The sequence below is a fragment of the Pangasianodon hypophthalmus genome, chromosome 4 (genome assembly GCF_027358585.1).
Source record: "Pangasianodon hypophthalmus isolate fPanHyp1 chromosome 4, fPanHyp1.pri, whole genome shotgun sequence".
NCBI classification, from domain to species: domain Eukaryota; kingdom Metazoa; phylum Chordata; class Actinopteri; order Siluriformes; family Pangasiidae; genus Pangasianodon; species Pangasianodon hypophthalmus.
This window is the reverse complement of record NC_069713.1, coordinates 17,159,345-17,175,484: the sequence shown is the minus strand read 5'-3', so window position 1 is coordinate 17,175,484 and position 16,140 is coordinate 17,159,345. Positions and strand designations below refer to the sequence as shown.

The following is a 16,140-nucleotide window of genomic DNA, read 5'->3' as shown; positions in this document are numbered from 1 at the left end:
AATCTTCTGAACTGAGCAAAACTGAACTCATTTGTTAGGGATAAATCATTCTATTTGCTGCTGTATACATAACATACTGCATTCATCTTGTGAGATTGTGGATTTACGTGTGCAGATTTATGAGAATATTCAGTGTTTGTTCCTTAAAACATGTTTTACTTAAATGATTCAGCTTTAAAAGTGATTCCCTAAGCAGTTCAAACAGAACTAAGATGCGTTTTTATGTTTGAATTACCTTGAATTACCTTGAATTACCTTGAATTTTACATTCATAACAATATTAATATATTTTTAAAAAAATTTTAAAAGATGACTGAAATTGAAAATATTCATTTAACCCATGTACAAATACCTAATAGTGAGACTTGAGTTCCAGACACACATGCGAAATTTTATTCTTGTTAGCACTGTTGAAAATAGGTATAATAAACAGACTGCTTTGACAAAAAAGACAAAAAAAAAAAAATAAATAAAAAGAATCAGAGGTTGAAAACAATCATAACAAGAAACAGTTTTATAATGTTACTGTACAGAAGCCATAATACATTGCCTCTGTGCGTGTGTGTGTATACGTGTGTGTGTTCAGCTCCAGCTGTCAGTGGGACATGGTGATATTTGAAGCTATACCATAGAGTGTGACAGATTTCTGGTAAAGCACGACGTTGCCGTCTTGTTATGACAATGTGTGGTCACGGAGCTGTGGGTATAACATGTTAAGGTGTGTATGTGTGTGTGTAAGTGTATGTTTTTTTTCAGTGGGGATGGGTGTTTCAGTTTGACTCGGGTCAGCTTTTGACGGCAGTGAATAGGGTTTTTTTTGTGTGGGTTCGAGAAAAGGTCTTTTATACAGAGACTAATCTAACAGTCAGATCTTTTTTTCCTGAGATTAAAGGTTTTACACTGCAGATGAGTTTGCAATATGTGAAAACCAAATCTTTGCAACCAAGAACCATCCACACTGCTTCTATAAGTAATCTTCTATATTTCTACAATAATTTTATATATATATATATTTTTTTTATAATTACATCCGTTTAATTGCTCTCTTGGTTTTAGTTTTGGTATGAACATGAAGCTTAACTCTCTCACTGTCTCTCTATAGCTCTGTCTGCCTATTTGTCTTTCTTTCTTTCACCAGATGCTAATGAGAGAGAACGCCCCCTCTTGTCCTGACAATGTGAAACTGCTCTCGGAGCGATGCACAGTCATGCCCCGACTCTCAGTTTTACTGGGTCAGCCCACTGACATTCACAACACTCCAGCTAACTTGTGCTATCTTCACCTTTAATCTTCATCATTATGACCTGTACAGCAACAGTGTAAATTTAATTGCATTATAACATTCAGTTTTCCAAAAAAAACAAGGGAAATGTTCGATTTTTTTAGCTATTGTTGTAAGCAGCTGTCATCACAACCCTTCATTCTCATCATCAGTTTATTAATTAATGGGGCTACATTACCAGTGTGAATTTATATTGGCACTTTTACAGCAACTGTACAAACATATCATAACCTCTTTTGTATTATAACACCTTACAAACAAACATCAAAAATATTACACTGTGACACTATAGATGATTATATTTAACCCTAATCACACTCACCCATGAAAAAGGGGCAAAACTATCTACTGTCTATAATATCTATACTCAGTAAAACTAGATAATACTTTGAATTTTTGATGGAAAATTAAGTAAAATGACACTGGTAAATAAATAAATGAATGAATAAATGCAAAAGACAAATGAGAAAAAAAAAAAAGATAAGCAAAGGGAAAGGATGAGCGCTTTGTCAAACTGAGAGCTGCTCTGATGGGTTGACTTGGCGCGTTACATGTTTTTTATTCTCTGTGATGTTTTTTTCTTTTTGTTTCCAGGATCCCAGTGACGAAGTCTTCAAGAGATCAGAAGAAGAGAGACTGCCATACCAAAGCACAAACCATTACCAAACGCCTCCACTGTCTCTCTCTTTTCTCGTATGGGTGTATGCCCAAACACACAGACACACACAGACACACACACACACACACACACACACACACACACACACACACACACACACACCTCTCATCTCGTGTCCTCTGTGACAACATACGGCAACTTCCAGGCCTGGACTAAAACTTGAAAGGTAAGTCATATCATTCTATATTTATGATTAAATCTCCTGTAACGTACACTTATGTTTGACAACATGCATTAACAACATGGTGTATGCATTTAAATATAATTCAGAAAAGATGAAAACATACTGCTGTTATTGCTCTACAAGTAAAAAACCCTTCAAGAGTTTTTCAAGGGTTCTTTGGACAGTTAAGGGTTGTTACCATCCTAAAAGGGTTCTGCTTGGAACCCCTTCTGATAGGGAAACACTCATTTGTATAGTTCTACAATTATAGAATACAACATTTAAGGGTTCCCCCAGAAGGACAGTCAAAGAATCCTTACCGGTTTTAGGTCCACCATGAGTGCACTAGTCAACTTTACAACTGAGCAAGGTTACTACGAGAACCTGTAACAAGCTTTGGCATTTGTAGACTAATGCAAAAAGATGTCTTTACCTCGAGGCTTAGTTGTTTCTAATATCGGAATAATGAAATATGGAAAGGCCTACTGCAAAATTGCCCTTACACTGTGAAAATATTTGACATACAATGTTATTCACAGACTAACAGTTTTAAATATTCATTTTTGACCATATCTCCACTGTCATGAAAAATTTAGAGTCTGTAAGCGTTCTTCGGTTGTCCCTCTGGAGACCTTTAGGGTTCTACGTAGAAGCCTACAACCAAGTGTTTCCTTGTCAGAAAGGGGTCCAGGTAGAACCCTTTTAGGAGGCCAAGAAACCTTAATTTTATAATGAACCCCTAAAGAACCCATGAAGAACCCTTTTTTTTCCTAAGAGTGCAAGTATTGCAATTCAAATAATTTTTCTCTGCTTATTACTTCATTTGTGACTATTCAAATCTAACAGTACTAGACTGCAGACTATATACACTATACATATTATAGATAGATAAATGTAATGGCTCATGTGTTTTGGCTAAATGTGTCAAATGTAGCTGAAAAGATTACTGGGCTGTTACTGTTACACTGTTACTGTTATTCATTATTGCATGGTTATCAGGATTTTGCGGACATGAAAAGACACAAGAACGATCTTTGAAAAGTCTTACATCTGTGCCTATGACTTTATATTTAAATAATCATCTCTGTAGTAAATGATTCTACATGCAGAATAGATTCTACATATACATACAGTAAAGCCAATCTTGGAATGTTTTCCATCGTTAGTTCTGATGGGATGTTGGGGAAGAATCGGAGTGGATAATGGTGTTTATATGTCTCTTCCTGGTGGCGTTTAGAGGGCCCAGCTATAAGTGTTTATCAGATTCAACCTCTGAAATTCTTTATGCAAATTCTGAGGCCTGAGGCCTTACTGGTAAGAAAAAGAACTGAAAAAGAGAAAAAGAAGAAATGTAGGCTGTTGATTCATTGATATCTTTAAAGCCTTGTTCCCCGAAGTGGGGACCACGGACCAGCAGGTCTGCAATAGCCATGCCGTGTCCAATTTTATTAGTATTTTTAAAGTAATATGATAGCTATGGAGATCAATAAAAACTATTAAATAGGTATAACAGTTATTTAGTTCTTACGGTTAAAAGTCTAATTATCTGGTCACTTGAATTGGAAGAATTTAATGTGAAGCTTGAGTATTGAATATATACATAAATAATGACAAATCTATTTGCAATTTTTTTTATATAAAAACCAAACACACACACACACACACACACACACACACACACACAAACACTAACAAAATTGTTCCGAAACTACACATTAACTCAGTATACGTGGTTTTCCTTGGATTAGGTGTAACATTCAGGAATAAAAAAGCTTAAAATTCTGCATTAAGTAAAGTAAGTATGATGGTTTATATTGGCCTAATATTTGAATGGTTGGGTGAGTTTCATAAAAAAAAAAAGCTAATCTGTTTAATGATACAAGGTCTATGTGTGATCATAAGAAGTCTATGTAAAGTATTTTTACATTGGAATGTGTTCATGGCTGAGAACAGCTCCAACCCGGTTTGACTGGATTTGTGTGGACAATCCAATGGAAACTTGTTAACTAATTAATGTAAAAGGAGTTAATTCACATTTTCCTTTGTTCTGCATTGTCCCACTTACAGTTTGCACCATTGCATATTTCATCATCTAGATGGCAGTTCAGGAAATTCTGATTGCTCAGCAAAAGCTGACAAAGATTTATTTACAGATAATAAAGATTTAAAGACATCTTAGCTAAAGCGTTGACACATAGTCAAACCAGAATTATTTGATATTTAGTCTAAACTGCTCATTATTTATTATTTATCGCATCTATGAGAGTACTATACATTCGCTGCTAGATGGTAATCAGATAATCATTCGGAGCACACGTTATTCTTCATGCATTTAATTTTCCCACCAGGGAACGTAAAGTTTGTAGTCTCAGTGACCATTTAAGTTAAATAATTGTACTAAATTTATTATAATTTAATGCCAAAATGCAATTGTGTTATATAATGTTTTTGTACAATGTCAGGAAACTTGTAGTGTTTCTTCCCTGTGCTTATACATAGTAAAACCGAGAAAAAACTGAATTTCATTTCATATTACTGACATACTTACAGTTATCCTAGCTGTGACATATTTAGTACAGAATAAATGTTAAATAAGTCATTTCATTCATGTATTGTATCAATCCAAATGTGCCAGTATCCTGGTCTTCCCAGAGGTCTTAATGCCGTATGACGAAATGTAAAACATTTGTTGCGTAGATATGGATAATCAAAGTAAAGGCTTAGAGAGAACAGGCATTTGTTAATTTTTAATTTAATTCACTGTGATTCTAGAGATTACATTAATCAAATTAGTGAGCCAATATAAATAAGTGGGTTATTCTATATATTTAGGCCTTGAGGGACAATTGGAAATATGTGTTCTTACACTGAAAAGTGTTTTCTTGTAAATGTGCGGACACAAAACTTGCATGACTATTTTGGATGTGAAAATTATTAAGCATTTACGCATTAGTGTAGTTATTTGTTTTTAATCCCTGTATAATACTACAAAATACAATATAATATAATATAATACACGTATTTAGCTGCGGACAGATTTATATTAACGCACTAATATTAATTTTAACCATCTTGAATATTTATTTCTGAATGTTTCAGTATGAAAATGAGAAATTATCTTTAACCTGTCTCCGCAGAAGTCACTGAAATATTGAATGGCCCAACTTCTCTGTTCAATTATTCTGAGAGAGGAGTCTGGGGGATTCTGAAGAAGAGGAAGAAGTAATCTTTAATTTGAAATTGAAATGTACCAAAGCTTATGAAACCTGGTGTTCTTAATTGCGGTTTACACTACTTGTAGGTGAGAGATTATTTACTGCACCAGTAGGTTGCCCATAATCATAAACCCATTTAAATAAAAAATCATTTAAAAATGATTCTGAAATCTAAATTCTTTTTTGAATTGGTCTAATTTTACTACCAAAAAATTATATTAAATCACTGTATATCTTGCGTACATATGCCTTATTGTTAAATACATAATGTAATCCATAAGATTCAAAACCTGTATGAGAAAAATAAGTCTTTAAATGTTAGTATTTTCTGTTATTTTTGTGCAACAAAAATTGTGCCGATTGGATTTCCCAGCCTTCGCCTCCCTTTTTGCATTCACATAAAAATATCGCCTCATAATGTGACTAGATGTAGAGTTAGAGAGCGATGGAGACAGAGAAAAAAGTCCAAACCGCTCCGCTACTTTCCCCCTCCTCTGTTCACTCTTTCACACATCTGACAGAAAACTAGACCAAAAACCTCCACATTCTTTCCTTCTTTTGCATCCTCTGTTTCCAGTCAGTTACCTGTTTGCCTCCTTTACATGCTTGTGTTTTAACGAGACTTTTGTGTGTTACACACCTGCATAGTTAAGCCTGAGCAAAGACTCTTCTGCAATTGAAGCGTCACAGTTGTGAGTCTGAAAAATAGATATCTATAGAAATCATCTAAATGTGCAGATGTTCAGATGATTTCCAAAGATATCAATTTTTCAGTATTTTCATAGTCTTATAGGCAGAGGTGGTAAAAGTACCCAAATTCTTTATTCAAATAAAAAGTGCAGTTACTCCTCTAAACAATCTTCAAGTTAATGTAGGAAAGTACAAACTCTTAAATTTACTTAAAGTATGAAAGTAAAAGTACACGAAATATTCAGGAAAGACATCTGCCTCACACTGCATACTGATTTTACTGATATTAAATTAGTGCCCTTTCACCAAGGGACCACTGAATGTGGGAAAAAAATTAGCTAATGCTAACAACAGCTCAAACGATCTCCCAGATGTTAGCTAGAATGTTGAGTCTGACGATACAAACTAGTTAAAAGTTAATAGCTAGCCGTCACAATACAAACTGCCTTGATAAATACAAAGTGTACCTAGCAACAGATAGATTACAGTGATGCCTTATGACTATACAAATAAAAGAAATGTAGTGATGTAGTGTTTGAAAAATGTAGTGATTAGAAAGTAGAGATTTTTCCAAAGTATTATGTGAAAGAAAAACTCAGGTAAAGTACAGAGGCCTGTTGCACCTGCTGAGTGTAAGGTCGATCGTAAGTCAGGGTGTAAAGTCGGTCCTAAACTATACGCTGAGAGTAGTTCGTTTAAAACCAGCGTGGTAGAATTTCTGTTGCACCAGAGACACTTACAAGGTATATCAGAGCTAGTACTGTGTAAAGTAATCGTGGATAGAGTGATGTATTTCATAATCACGAGCCAATCAGAAACATGAACATAAACGATAAATATAACATCAACGATCAAGACGTGTGAAGACGCAGGACAGGGGATTTCACTGCTATATATTTACTTCATGTTAATTATATTTTAACTGTAGATAAATAAACAAAATCAAAAGGATTATGCTTTACAGTAAAGTGGTTACTCAATTTATCCATCTCTTGTTTTTGTATTTTACGCTGTTCTGCTTGTGCTCTAGTGCAAGGACTTTAATGCCATTTCAGTAATGAGCCATAGCAATGTAAAACAACTAATGCCTGCAAACTTAATTTGCATTTGAATAAACCGACAGGCAGTATAATATTACATTAATGGTGAACTTTTTAAATATGTTGTGGCATATCCTACCTTGCCAATATCACAATTTGGCAATATTTTCCACTAGCTGTTGCAGAAACTGTATCTCTGCGAAGTGTCCATGTCCAGCCATCATAGACCATAGACCAACTGTCTACATAAACAAATCCAAATAAACAAAATGCATTTATAGTCACAAACACTCTTTTTACTTTGGGGATGCATTGTTCACTTTGAACTGAATCACAGAGTAGTTTTATTTGCAGAGTAGTTTTATTTTATTTTATCTGCACCTACTAGTGCTTAGTTTCAACTTAAGTCTATGTTGAAACTATATAACTTGATGCAACTGTTTTTAGCAGTTATCCATTTACATAGAAACTAGGCTATAACTTGCGTTCAGCTGGAGCAATTGGCTGCAGATACTTATACACAGTAAGTGTATACTTTGAAGAACAAAAATGTGTACTTTTTTAGACTATGTACTGTATGCATTTGGTCTTATTTTTGCAGTCCCAGATTTTGTCTGGACTGCCACGTGTTGTCTTACACATTTGGTTTCTTACCCACACTATGATAATGCTGAGGTTAATGGAGAGGAGTGTTTTAAATACATTCATACTGTACAGACCTCACAGTTAGAATTCACCCACACTGTCCTCAGCATTATCATAGTGTGGGTGGGAAACCAAAGGTGTAAGACATGTGACAGTCCAGACAAAATCTGGGCCTGCAAAATAAGACCAAATACAAACTGTATATATTCTAACAACTACACATGTCTTACACTTTTGGTTTCTTACCCGCACTATGATAATGCTGAGGTTAATGGAGAGGATAATTACAGATACATTCACACTGTACAGACCTTACACCCACATTGTCCTTTCGCACCCACAAGATACACAGGCCAAGGACATTTAAATTTCTCAGTGTGTGTGAACTGGTTTAACTTACCCTACTACATTGTATGTGTAGTATGTTTCCCTACCAACATCCAGCAAAGGACAACGTACGCTCATTATTACATTTCAAAGAAGATTATATGATGAAGCTGCAGTGTTTTTACTGCACATCTTTCCAAATTCCCATTTTCACTGTTTATTTGTGGGGATTTGGGAATTTTGGTTACTGGGTGCTAATGCATTGCCATTAGATTTACTCCTAAACACACATCATCCCTATTCCTTGAGAGAGTTGAAACACTACTCTTTGCTGATGCTTAAAACCAGGCTCAACACTGGTTATATTATCAAAATGTAAAATGACAACAATATTGAATGCTGTAGAAAGCAGAGAGAGCAGGAGAGGAAAAAGGGGGTTACACAGGGGAACCACTCTGTGTAGTCAAAGATATAGGTAGAGAGAGTACACGATGCAAGTGGTGTATGGAAACTATACATTTGTTGTGTGTTGTGGGAAGGAGAAAGATGCATGTATAGAAGGAGACGGAGAGAGAATAAACAAGAGCGGAGGCGGGATGTACGGAGGTTTCCCTTGTCCACTTCCTGCACTGTTGTCGTTTCGTGGTCAACTTCCTGTCACATGACTTTGAAACACTACAGATCTCTGACATAAACACAACTGTTCTTCTCACCCACATAAGTACACACAAACTGACATAGACATTCACACAAACATGCCCACACTCTCACACACTTACACATACACACAAGCTTACACTCTGACACACACACATAAAAACAGTGTTGACAGGAAGCTTTGCCACTCGCATATCATATATACACTCACACACACGCCTACGCTCTACCTGATGAAGCCTACATGTCGACTCATACGCATTTCAGACCTAAGACGAAGTGAGTCACTCACCACATGAGATGCTCAAGATAACACACTCAACCTTGTGAACAATGGTTTTGGCAGAGGTTGTGCTTTTACCATGATCTGAGATCAGTTTTGTGGTCAATTGTAGATAATGTTAAAACTCAGGTGGCGAACAAGCCAACAATTTACAAAAATTTTTACCCTGGCTCTCAGCAACATGCTAGATTTGTCTACATTCAAGTTTTTGGTAAATGCTTTCAATTCTTGAACAGGATTTCTCACAAAGGATTTCTACATGCTTACAATCTGCACATCAATCAGGAATATACCAGACATTAGGCAAATCACATTTTGATGTTCTGTGTGCTGTGAGTACATTTACTTTTTGTTTACCAAATTGGGATACAGTAATAAATAGATCGAGCGGGAAAGAAAGAATAAGGGATGGAGCAAGACAGAGACAGAGGGAGATCCGTGACTCTTTCCCCAGGATGTGGTTTTCTTTTCGGGGTTTTAGGGGTGAGGTTCTCTCTCTGACAAATATAAGAGTTACTTTTGATCGGCAGCACCTGCTTTTGTGAGAGTGTGTTCACATGTGTGTTCCTGTCAGTGTGAGTGTGGGTGTGCTTCTTTAACATGTTTATATGAAATGTTTTTACATAGCAAGATGTGTAGGGGGGCAGAGGGGTGGAGGACGATGGGGGGGGGGAGAAAAAGTTTGCACGTGTGAAAGTCTTGTAGTTTCATTTGTAAGCAGAGGAGTTCGCACACTACGGAGTATCTTTATGTGTATATATGATGTGTTGAAGAAAAAGAAAGGAGTACAAAAGACAGGTACGTGCAAAGTGGGACAAGAAAAACTTGATGAAATGCTACAAGATAAACTGTAATGATGAAGTGCATGTCAATTGAAAGTACCTATTTAGCTAAATGAAATACATCTTATCTCTCTTCCTCTCTTTCACTGTTTTTCTTCTTTTATCGGTTTGACACCCAATTTAATAACTGAAAAAAAAACAAACCCAGAAACAGGATAGATCATAGAGAAAGTAAATAGGAAAAAAGGCCTTTGAGGTAAAAGCTTTGCGTCTGTAATTCTGCCACTGTTTCAGTTCCCAAGGTGTTATTTGGTTATCTGATTTAAGGTTTAATGTAAAATTATAACTGTGCACTTCTCTCTTGTTCTTTACAGCTTAAAAAGATGCCATGACCGTCTTATGACTTTAGCTTGGCAAGTAGAGAGCTTTTAAACAGCCTCTGACTTCTCTCTGGCACGAACACGTATCCAAACATCATGGCCGATCACAGTTCCATCCACACTTCGGAGCCTCCACCCTTCTCTACCATGTACCGCCTACAGACGCAAGGTCAAAGATCAAACTACAGCCTTTTTCAGAACAGTTCTGTGAGCAGAACAAACCAGTATGAAGATAGCAGCCTTTTGAATGACCCTGCTGACAATTGTGCCAATGCTGGAACGAGTATGAACGGAGTTGGTGAGCAGATAAATACAGCATACTGGGACATGGAGTCTTTTATCTCGTCTCAACCTGGTGCATTCAACAGAACCAAAGCCCACAGTGAACGATATGAGGAAGAATGGAATTCCAGTTCCCAGCAGCAGGATGCAATAGATAATTATGGTACCACGGGAGGGAATCATCAGAAACTTGACTCTTTCTCTGAGGCATTTTATGGCCGAAGCATTTCTAGAATTGCCAACTGTGTTGATCAGGTTGGATACAATGTTGATCCAAACAACTCTCCCACCATTCCACCTCTTCCCTCCCTCTCTTTCCCTCTGGTTCTGAGTCCTCCTCCAACGCCTCTTCCTCAGCCATCTCTCTCTCCTCCTAAACGGGGGCTTTATCCCCCTGCTGCACAGTCACTGAGCCAAACACAATCACAGTCCCCTTCCGAAGGTTCTTTGCGGTTCTTTCCACCACTTTCTTGTACCAGTTCCATTCTTCCTACTCACTGGCTCCCACTTTCCACTGACTCCAGTGGGAGTGGAGACATAACACAGCACCTCCCTCAAGAACCGGGTCCATCTGCAGTCTACCCAGAGGGTGTGGGGATTCATCTAAGACAGCTGAGTGCTACGGAGGGAGACACAGGTAACTGAAGTAGCTCTAAAGGAAAATGCAGATTTTGTTTGATTTTCTAAGAACCTAATTTCTGATAAACCCAGAGTCTCTCCTCTGTCAGACTGTTCTCTAGAGACTTCTCCATGTTCACCTCTGGTGCAGCATCCACCCCCACAATCTGTTTCAAAACATGAGAGGGAGCATTGCCCTGTGACCTCTGAACATCACATGACATGGTCCCAGGTAGGTTTTCAAGGTCACTTCTCTTTAATGACTGACCTATACGATTATCTCACTTTTAGCACTCATCTGTAAACCTTTTCCCAACAGATGATGCCATCATCTCAACCTTTTTGTCCCCCAATCCATCACTTGAACACTCAGGCAGAGGGACTGAGGGTGCATGAGGACACAAAGCCCATTGCAGGGTTCCAGCGAACACCTTTTTTATGTTTGTCCAGCTCACAGGTATGAAGGATTCATAATAGAAAAATACTGATCTCAAGTACCAGTAGAATTAAGGAGGCTCAGTGAATGACACTAAATTTTGGACTTGGAATTTTGGTGTTATTAGAATAATCCCTCGGCAATCTACACTGGAGTTCCATTCCACAGTGTCCTCCATTCAGGAGCACTGGGGGAAGATCAGGAACACGTGACTCGTCACTACACTCCACTTCCCATGCTGAATCCCACTCGCAGTGGAACAGGGCTGTACTGTAACCTGCTGCCTCCACTGAACCACCAGGAACAGTGGTCAGAGGAAACAGGACATCGTGCTCAACAGCGGTGAGAAAGTGTCTGTACAGTCTTTTAGATTAGTACCTTGTAGCACCCTGTACCCTGCTACTGCAGAACACAAGTTATTTTCAGTTATTTTAAAAATAACTGAAAATGAACAATGCACTATAGCTTTAAGCAACTCACTCATACTATGTTTTTCCTTCAGGCAAGTGAATATAGGGCCGGAGTTTCAGGCTGAGATACCTGATCTGATTGAGCAGGAGGAGATAGAGTTGTGGCCTGAGGAACCACTTCGGGAGGAGTTACTTTGGAAACCATGGGCGGAATTAGAGGGGAATGATGACCTACTACAGCAGGGTAAGTAGCCCAGGAAAGAAGTGTTCACCTTAAATTATATTCAAACTATAAAAGTGCATATTCACTTTTACACTTTTAATTAGGCCTGCACTACATGAAAATAGCCTAAATCTTTCTCTTTACTGACTAATGTCCAATGTCTGCCAGCAGGACAAATTTAAAAATTTCTTTTAGATCTTATTAGATTTGCTTTATTCTTGACTCTATCCTTGTGTGTACCCAATCTACTATAGAGAGTAAGAAGCACAAGTGGGACCAACATGTGCTACCATGTGTTCTTCCCATTAATATAAAAGTATTTTTGTTGTGGATCTCCCTATATGTTCAATACAACTATTTACAGTAGTGCAAAGAGTAATATTTCTTTACCTTCACCTTACATTCCATAGTCTATTGCTAATAAATTTCCCTGACACGCTTTGAAATACTCTGCAACACTTTTTCTGTATTCATTTTCACTTCCCTTTTTGGCAAATTAACTACATGCTTTACTGTATATAAATTGGGAAATAGTTCAAGGCTACAAGGTTTTTCATTTGGTCTTTGTCAAACTCTTCAGTTCTGTACGGTGATTATTACGCACACTTTCTATACAATTATGGCTTTTAATTTTTTTAGCATTAGCTTTCAAGCCATGCCTATGCATGTTTAACCGTCAGTGGTGTTCACACCTAGTTTAAGTACTGTATGAATAGGGTATATGGATATATAATTTTGATACTACTTCACAACAAGTTGATAACAGGAGCATCCATCTACAGATGCCAATGTACAAGGTATAATGCTTATTTAAATCTGTTTATTAGGCTAAAAAGCAATTTCAGCTGCATTGGCCCAGTACCTCTGGAGTACACTGCATGTTTTTGGCTTGCTCATAAATAGATAGATAACCATGTGGAATTTTTTCTTAGTGGAGAATCTTCTAGATCTCAGTACTTCTACTGCTTTACCTGGAGGTGTGGCTAATCTGGAGCTTGCCCTTCATAGCCTGTCCTTATGCCAAGGAAATGTATTGGTGAGGAAATAGAAATAAAATCTTTAGTCATACCTTACATTTGAGATTTGCTATTGACTTCATTGTCTTTCTATTACAGGCTGCGCTGGAGATGATGTTTTTCTCAAACTCAAAACCCTCAAGAGACTACCATTATTGTGGTACAATTCTACCTCTTATTACTGTCATAGAAAATGGGGACTAAGAGAGCTAGTATATTTAAGTTAGAAAGCAGCAGACCTATACATGATGATCATACAAATTAATTAGTTTGACATGGATATCAAAATTATGACTCTACCTCCAAGTTACATAGATGTGACTGTAGGTTTTATATCATTTGTAGTTTCACTTTCACAATACAGTACATTGTATTATTTTCCATTAAGCTTCATATGTCCTCTTTACTATCATTTTGAATGGATAAAGAAAAATCAAGGATGCTTTGTTTATACTATATTTGTTTAACATCTTTCAAATCTAAGCATGAAATTCCTCCATCTGTGGTCCCTCTCTTACAGGCAGTGACATCTGGCGGTTGAGTGAGCAAAAGTTGTTTCATAAGGCCTTCGCCATGTATGGAAAAGACTTTTCATTCATTCACAAAATGGTATGTTAATATCATAACATACCTTTGATATTAGAAATACTGACAGCCCAACTCAAACATGACGATACACCACAGGTGCAGACAAAAGGGGTGTCACAGTGTGTGGAATTCTACTATCACTCCAAACGGCTCAGAGAGAAACAGAGGAAGCTAAAGGACAAAGAAGCGCAACAGCAACAAATGGCTGCAGAAACACTTACTCCAACTAACCAGGTAAAATTATATTTATTTCTTTACAAAATGTTGATAGATTCTGCATCTACTTTTAACAGTGATTTAATTTAAATAATAAAGTAAGCTTGACTGAAAGTGTTCTTTATTTACAGGTCATGATGATGAACCCTATTAATGTAGACAGGCTAATTCATACACCTGCACTGGCTCCAAGCTTTCCCTGCAAACAGTGCGGAAAGTAAGTTGACTGCATATATGGCCGAGATTCTCAACATTGGTCTTTGGAACCCATGGGCCTGCACCGTTTCCTGCTCTTAATCCTCCTACCCTAGCTCATCCTCAAACCTTTTATGTACAGGATCAGACAAATATTTATTGTAAATATATCAAATGCCTAATATATTATACAAATCTCAACACAATTATAGGATCTTCAGTTAAGGGAAAGTTACTAATTTATCATGCTGCAGAATGCAGACATTTGTGTGTTAATTTTTGGATAAAATATACCAGTACAGACATGCTCTTGGATTCCTTGATAAAATTTAGAAATATCACTGAATCTTTCTTAAAATATAGACATCGTAAATTGCTATAAATAATTTCCTGTTTGCTTCTCTCACTCTGCATAAATCATTCTCAGGATGTTCTACAAGATCAAAAGCAGAAATGCTCACATGAAGATCCATCGCCAGCAGCAGGAGGACTGGAGGGAGAGAATCCATTCAAACAATCACCTTAGCCTGACCCAGACCCTGCAGAACCAAAACCGAACCCTGACCAATCCAAACCAGCTTGTTGCGCAAGGTCACCCAAACCAGTTATTAACCCAAAGCCTGATCCAGAACCTGGTGCAGTCTCAGGCTCAGCTTGCTTTTATCCAGAGCAGCAAGACTCAAAGTCCTTGTTTCACTACTGCCATCAGCAGTACAAATTCCACACAGAGCCCACAGATGGCTCCCAAAGCCCCAGCTCTACCACTTTACAGGGGCCCCCAACAGACATGGGGTCCCATTCATGGTAGCTTGGACTCTGGTCTGTATTATGACTAATAGAGGAGCACAGGTGGGAATTCAGGTTTAACTTCTTAGCTATAATCCAATGATGATTCTCCTTGTCCATTTCAGGAACAGTAAAACTGACATGTAGCTCAAGTTTGTACATAACTGAATTTAAAAATATGTTCATTAAATGTCTCTGACTTCAGACATATGGTCTTCAAACCTTTATAAAAATGAGTCTGATTTCGTACAATTTTTGAATAGTTGGTCTCCTACTAAACATGATTGCCTAATGTGTATTATCAGTGTTTTTTAATCGTTCACTCATATTTAAAGCAAATCAATCTTAAAATAAAAATCCTTACTTGTACGTTTTATCCTTGGTGATAACTGGCTCGACATCAGAGATATATGACACCACCAGGATTTCATTTACATAAGACACTAAATCATCATCAATCTGTAAAGCAGAGATACAGTCCCCTCTGAAAGTACTGGAACAGCAAGGCCAATTCTTTTGTTTTTTCTATACACTGAAGAAATTTGGGTTTGAGATCAGAAGATGAATATGAGACGACAGATCATAATTTCAGATTTTATTTCCAGATATTTACATCTAGCTGTGTTAAACAACTTAGAACATTGTAAATTTTGTGCCAGACCACCCAATTTGTAGATGAGCATAAGTATTGGAACAGGTAGTCTTAAAGTAAATAACACTTAATATTTGGTCGCTTGCTTGCAGTGACTGCGTCAAACCAGCGACCCACTGACATCAACAAACTGTTGCATTCTTCTTTTGTGATGCTTTTCCAGGCTTCTACCATAGCTTCTTTCACTTGCTCTTAGTTTTGGGGGTTTCTCCCTTCAGTCTCCTCTTCAGGAGATGAAATGCTTGCTCAATTGGGTTAAGGTCTGGTGATTGACTTGGCCAGTCTAAAATCTTCCACTATTTCCTCTGATGAAGTCCTTTTTTGTGTTGGCAGTGTGTTTTGGGTCATTGTCTTGCTGCATGATGAAGTTCCTCCCAATTAGATTGGATGCATTTCTCTGTAAATTGACAGCCAGAATGTTTGTGCAGACTACTGGACTCATTCTACTGCTACCATCATGAGTTATATCAAAGATTAGTGAGCCCGTTCCACTGTGCTTCACCAATGAGCTTGTATGTTTTGGATCATGAGTAGATCCTTTCTTTCTCCACACTTTGGCCTGTTCTTCACTTTGG

At 37.4% G+C, this 16,140-nt stretch overlaps 1 protein-coding gene across 2 annotated transcripts; it reads left to right on the top strand.

Moving 5' to 3' along the window:
* The first annotated feature begins 1,819 nt into the window (after positions 1–1,819).
* Positions 1,820–15,117, top strand: si:dkey-19b23.10 (transcriptional-regulating factor 1). 2 transcript variants are annotated; one of them, XM_026935948.3, is made up of 12 exons: positions 1,820–2,127; positions 10,138–11,062; positions 11,154–11,275; positions 11,363–11,500; positions 11,607–11,821; positions 11,982–12,133; positions 13,045–13,148; positions 13,228–13,288; positions 13,649–13,737; positions 13,813–13,950; positions 14,064–14,149; positions 14,555–15,117. In XM_026935948.3, the coding sequence occupies exons 2-12, from the start codon at positions 10,240–10,242 to the stop codon at positions 14,961–14,963; spliced, it is 2,337 nt and encodes a 778-aa protein (XP_026791749.3). In that variant the 5' UTR covers positions 1,820–2,127; positions 10,138–10,239; the 3' UTR covers positions 14,964–15,117. The 2 variants fall into 2 exon arrangements, with proteins under 2 accessions (XP_026791749.3, XP_026791750.3); XM_026935949.3 differs by lacking the exon at positions 1,820–2,127 and adding an exon at positions 9,638–9,779.
* Positions 15,118–16,140: the final 1,023 nt, after the last annotated feature.

Coding starts and splice junctions, on each gene's coding strand:
- si:dkey-19b23.10 (XM_026935948.3), top strand. CDS start 10,240: ATGGCCGATCACAGTTCCATCCACACTTCGGAGCCTCCACCCTTCTCT. Junction 13,738..13,812: donor TTTCATTCATTCACAAAATG/GTATGTTAATAT, acceptor GATACACCACAG/GTGCAGACAAAAGGGGTGTC. Junction 14,150..14,554: donor CCCTGCAAACAGTGCGGAAA/GTAAGTTGACTG, acceptor AATCATTCTCAG/GATGTTCTACAAGATCAAAA.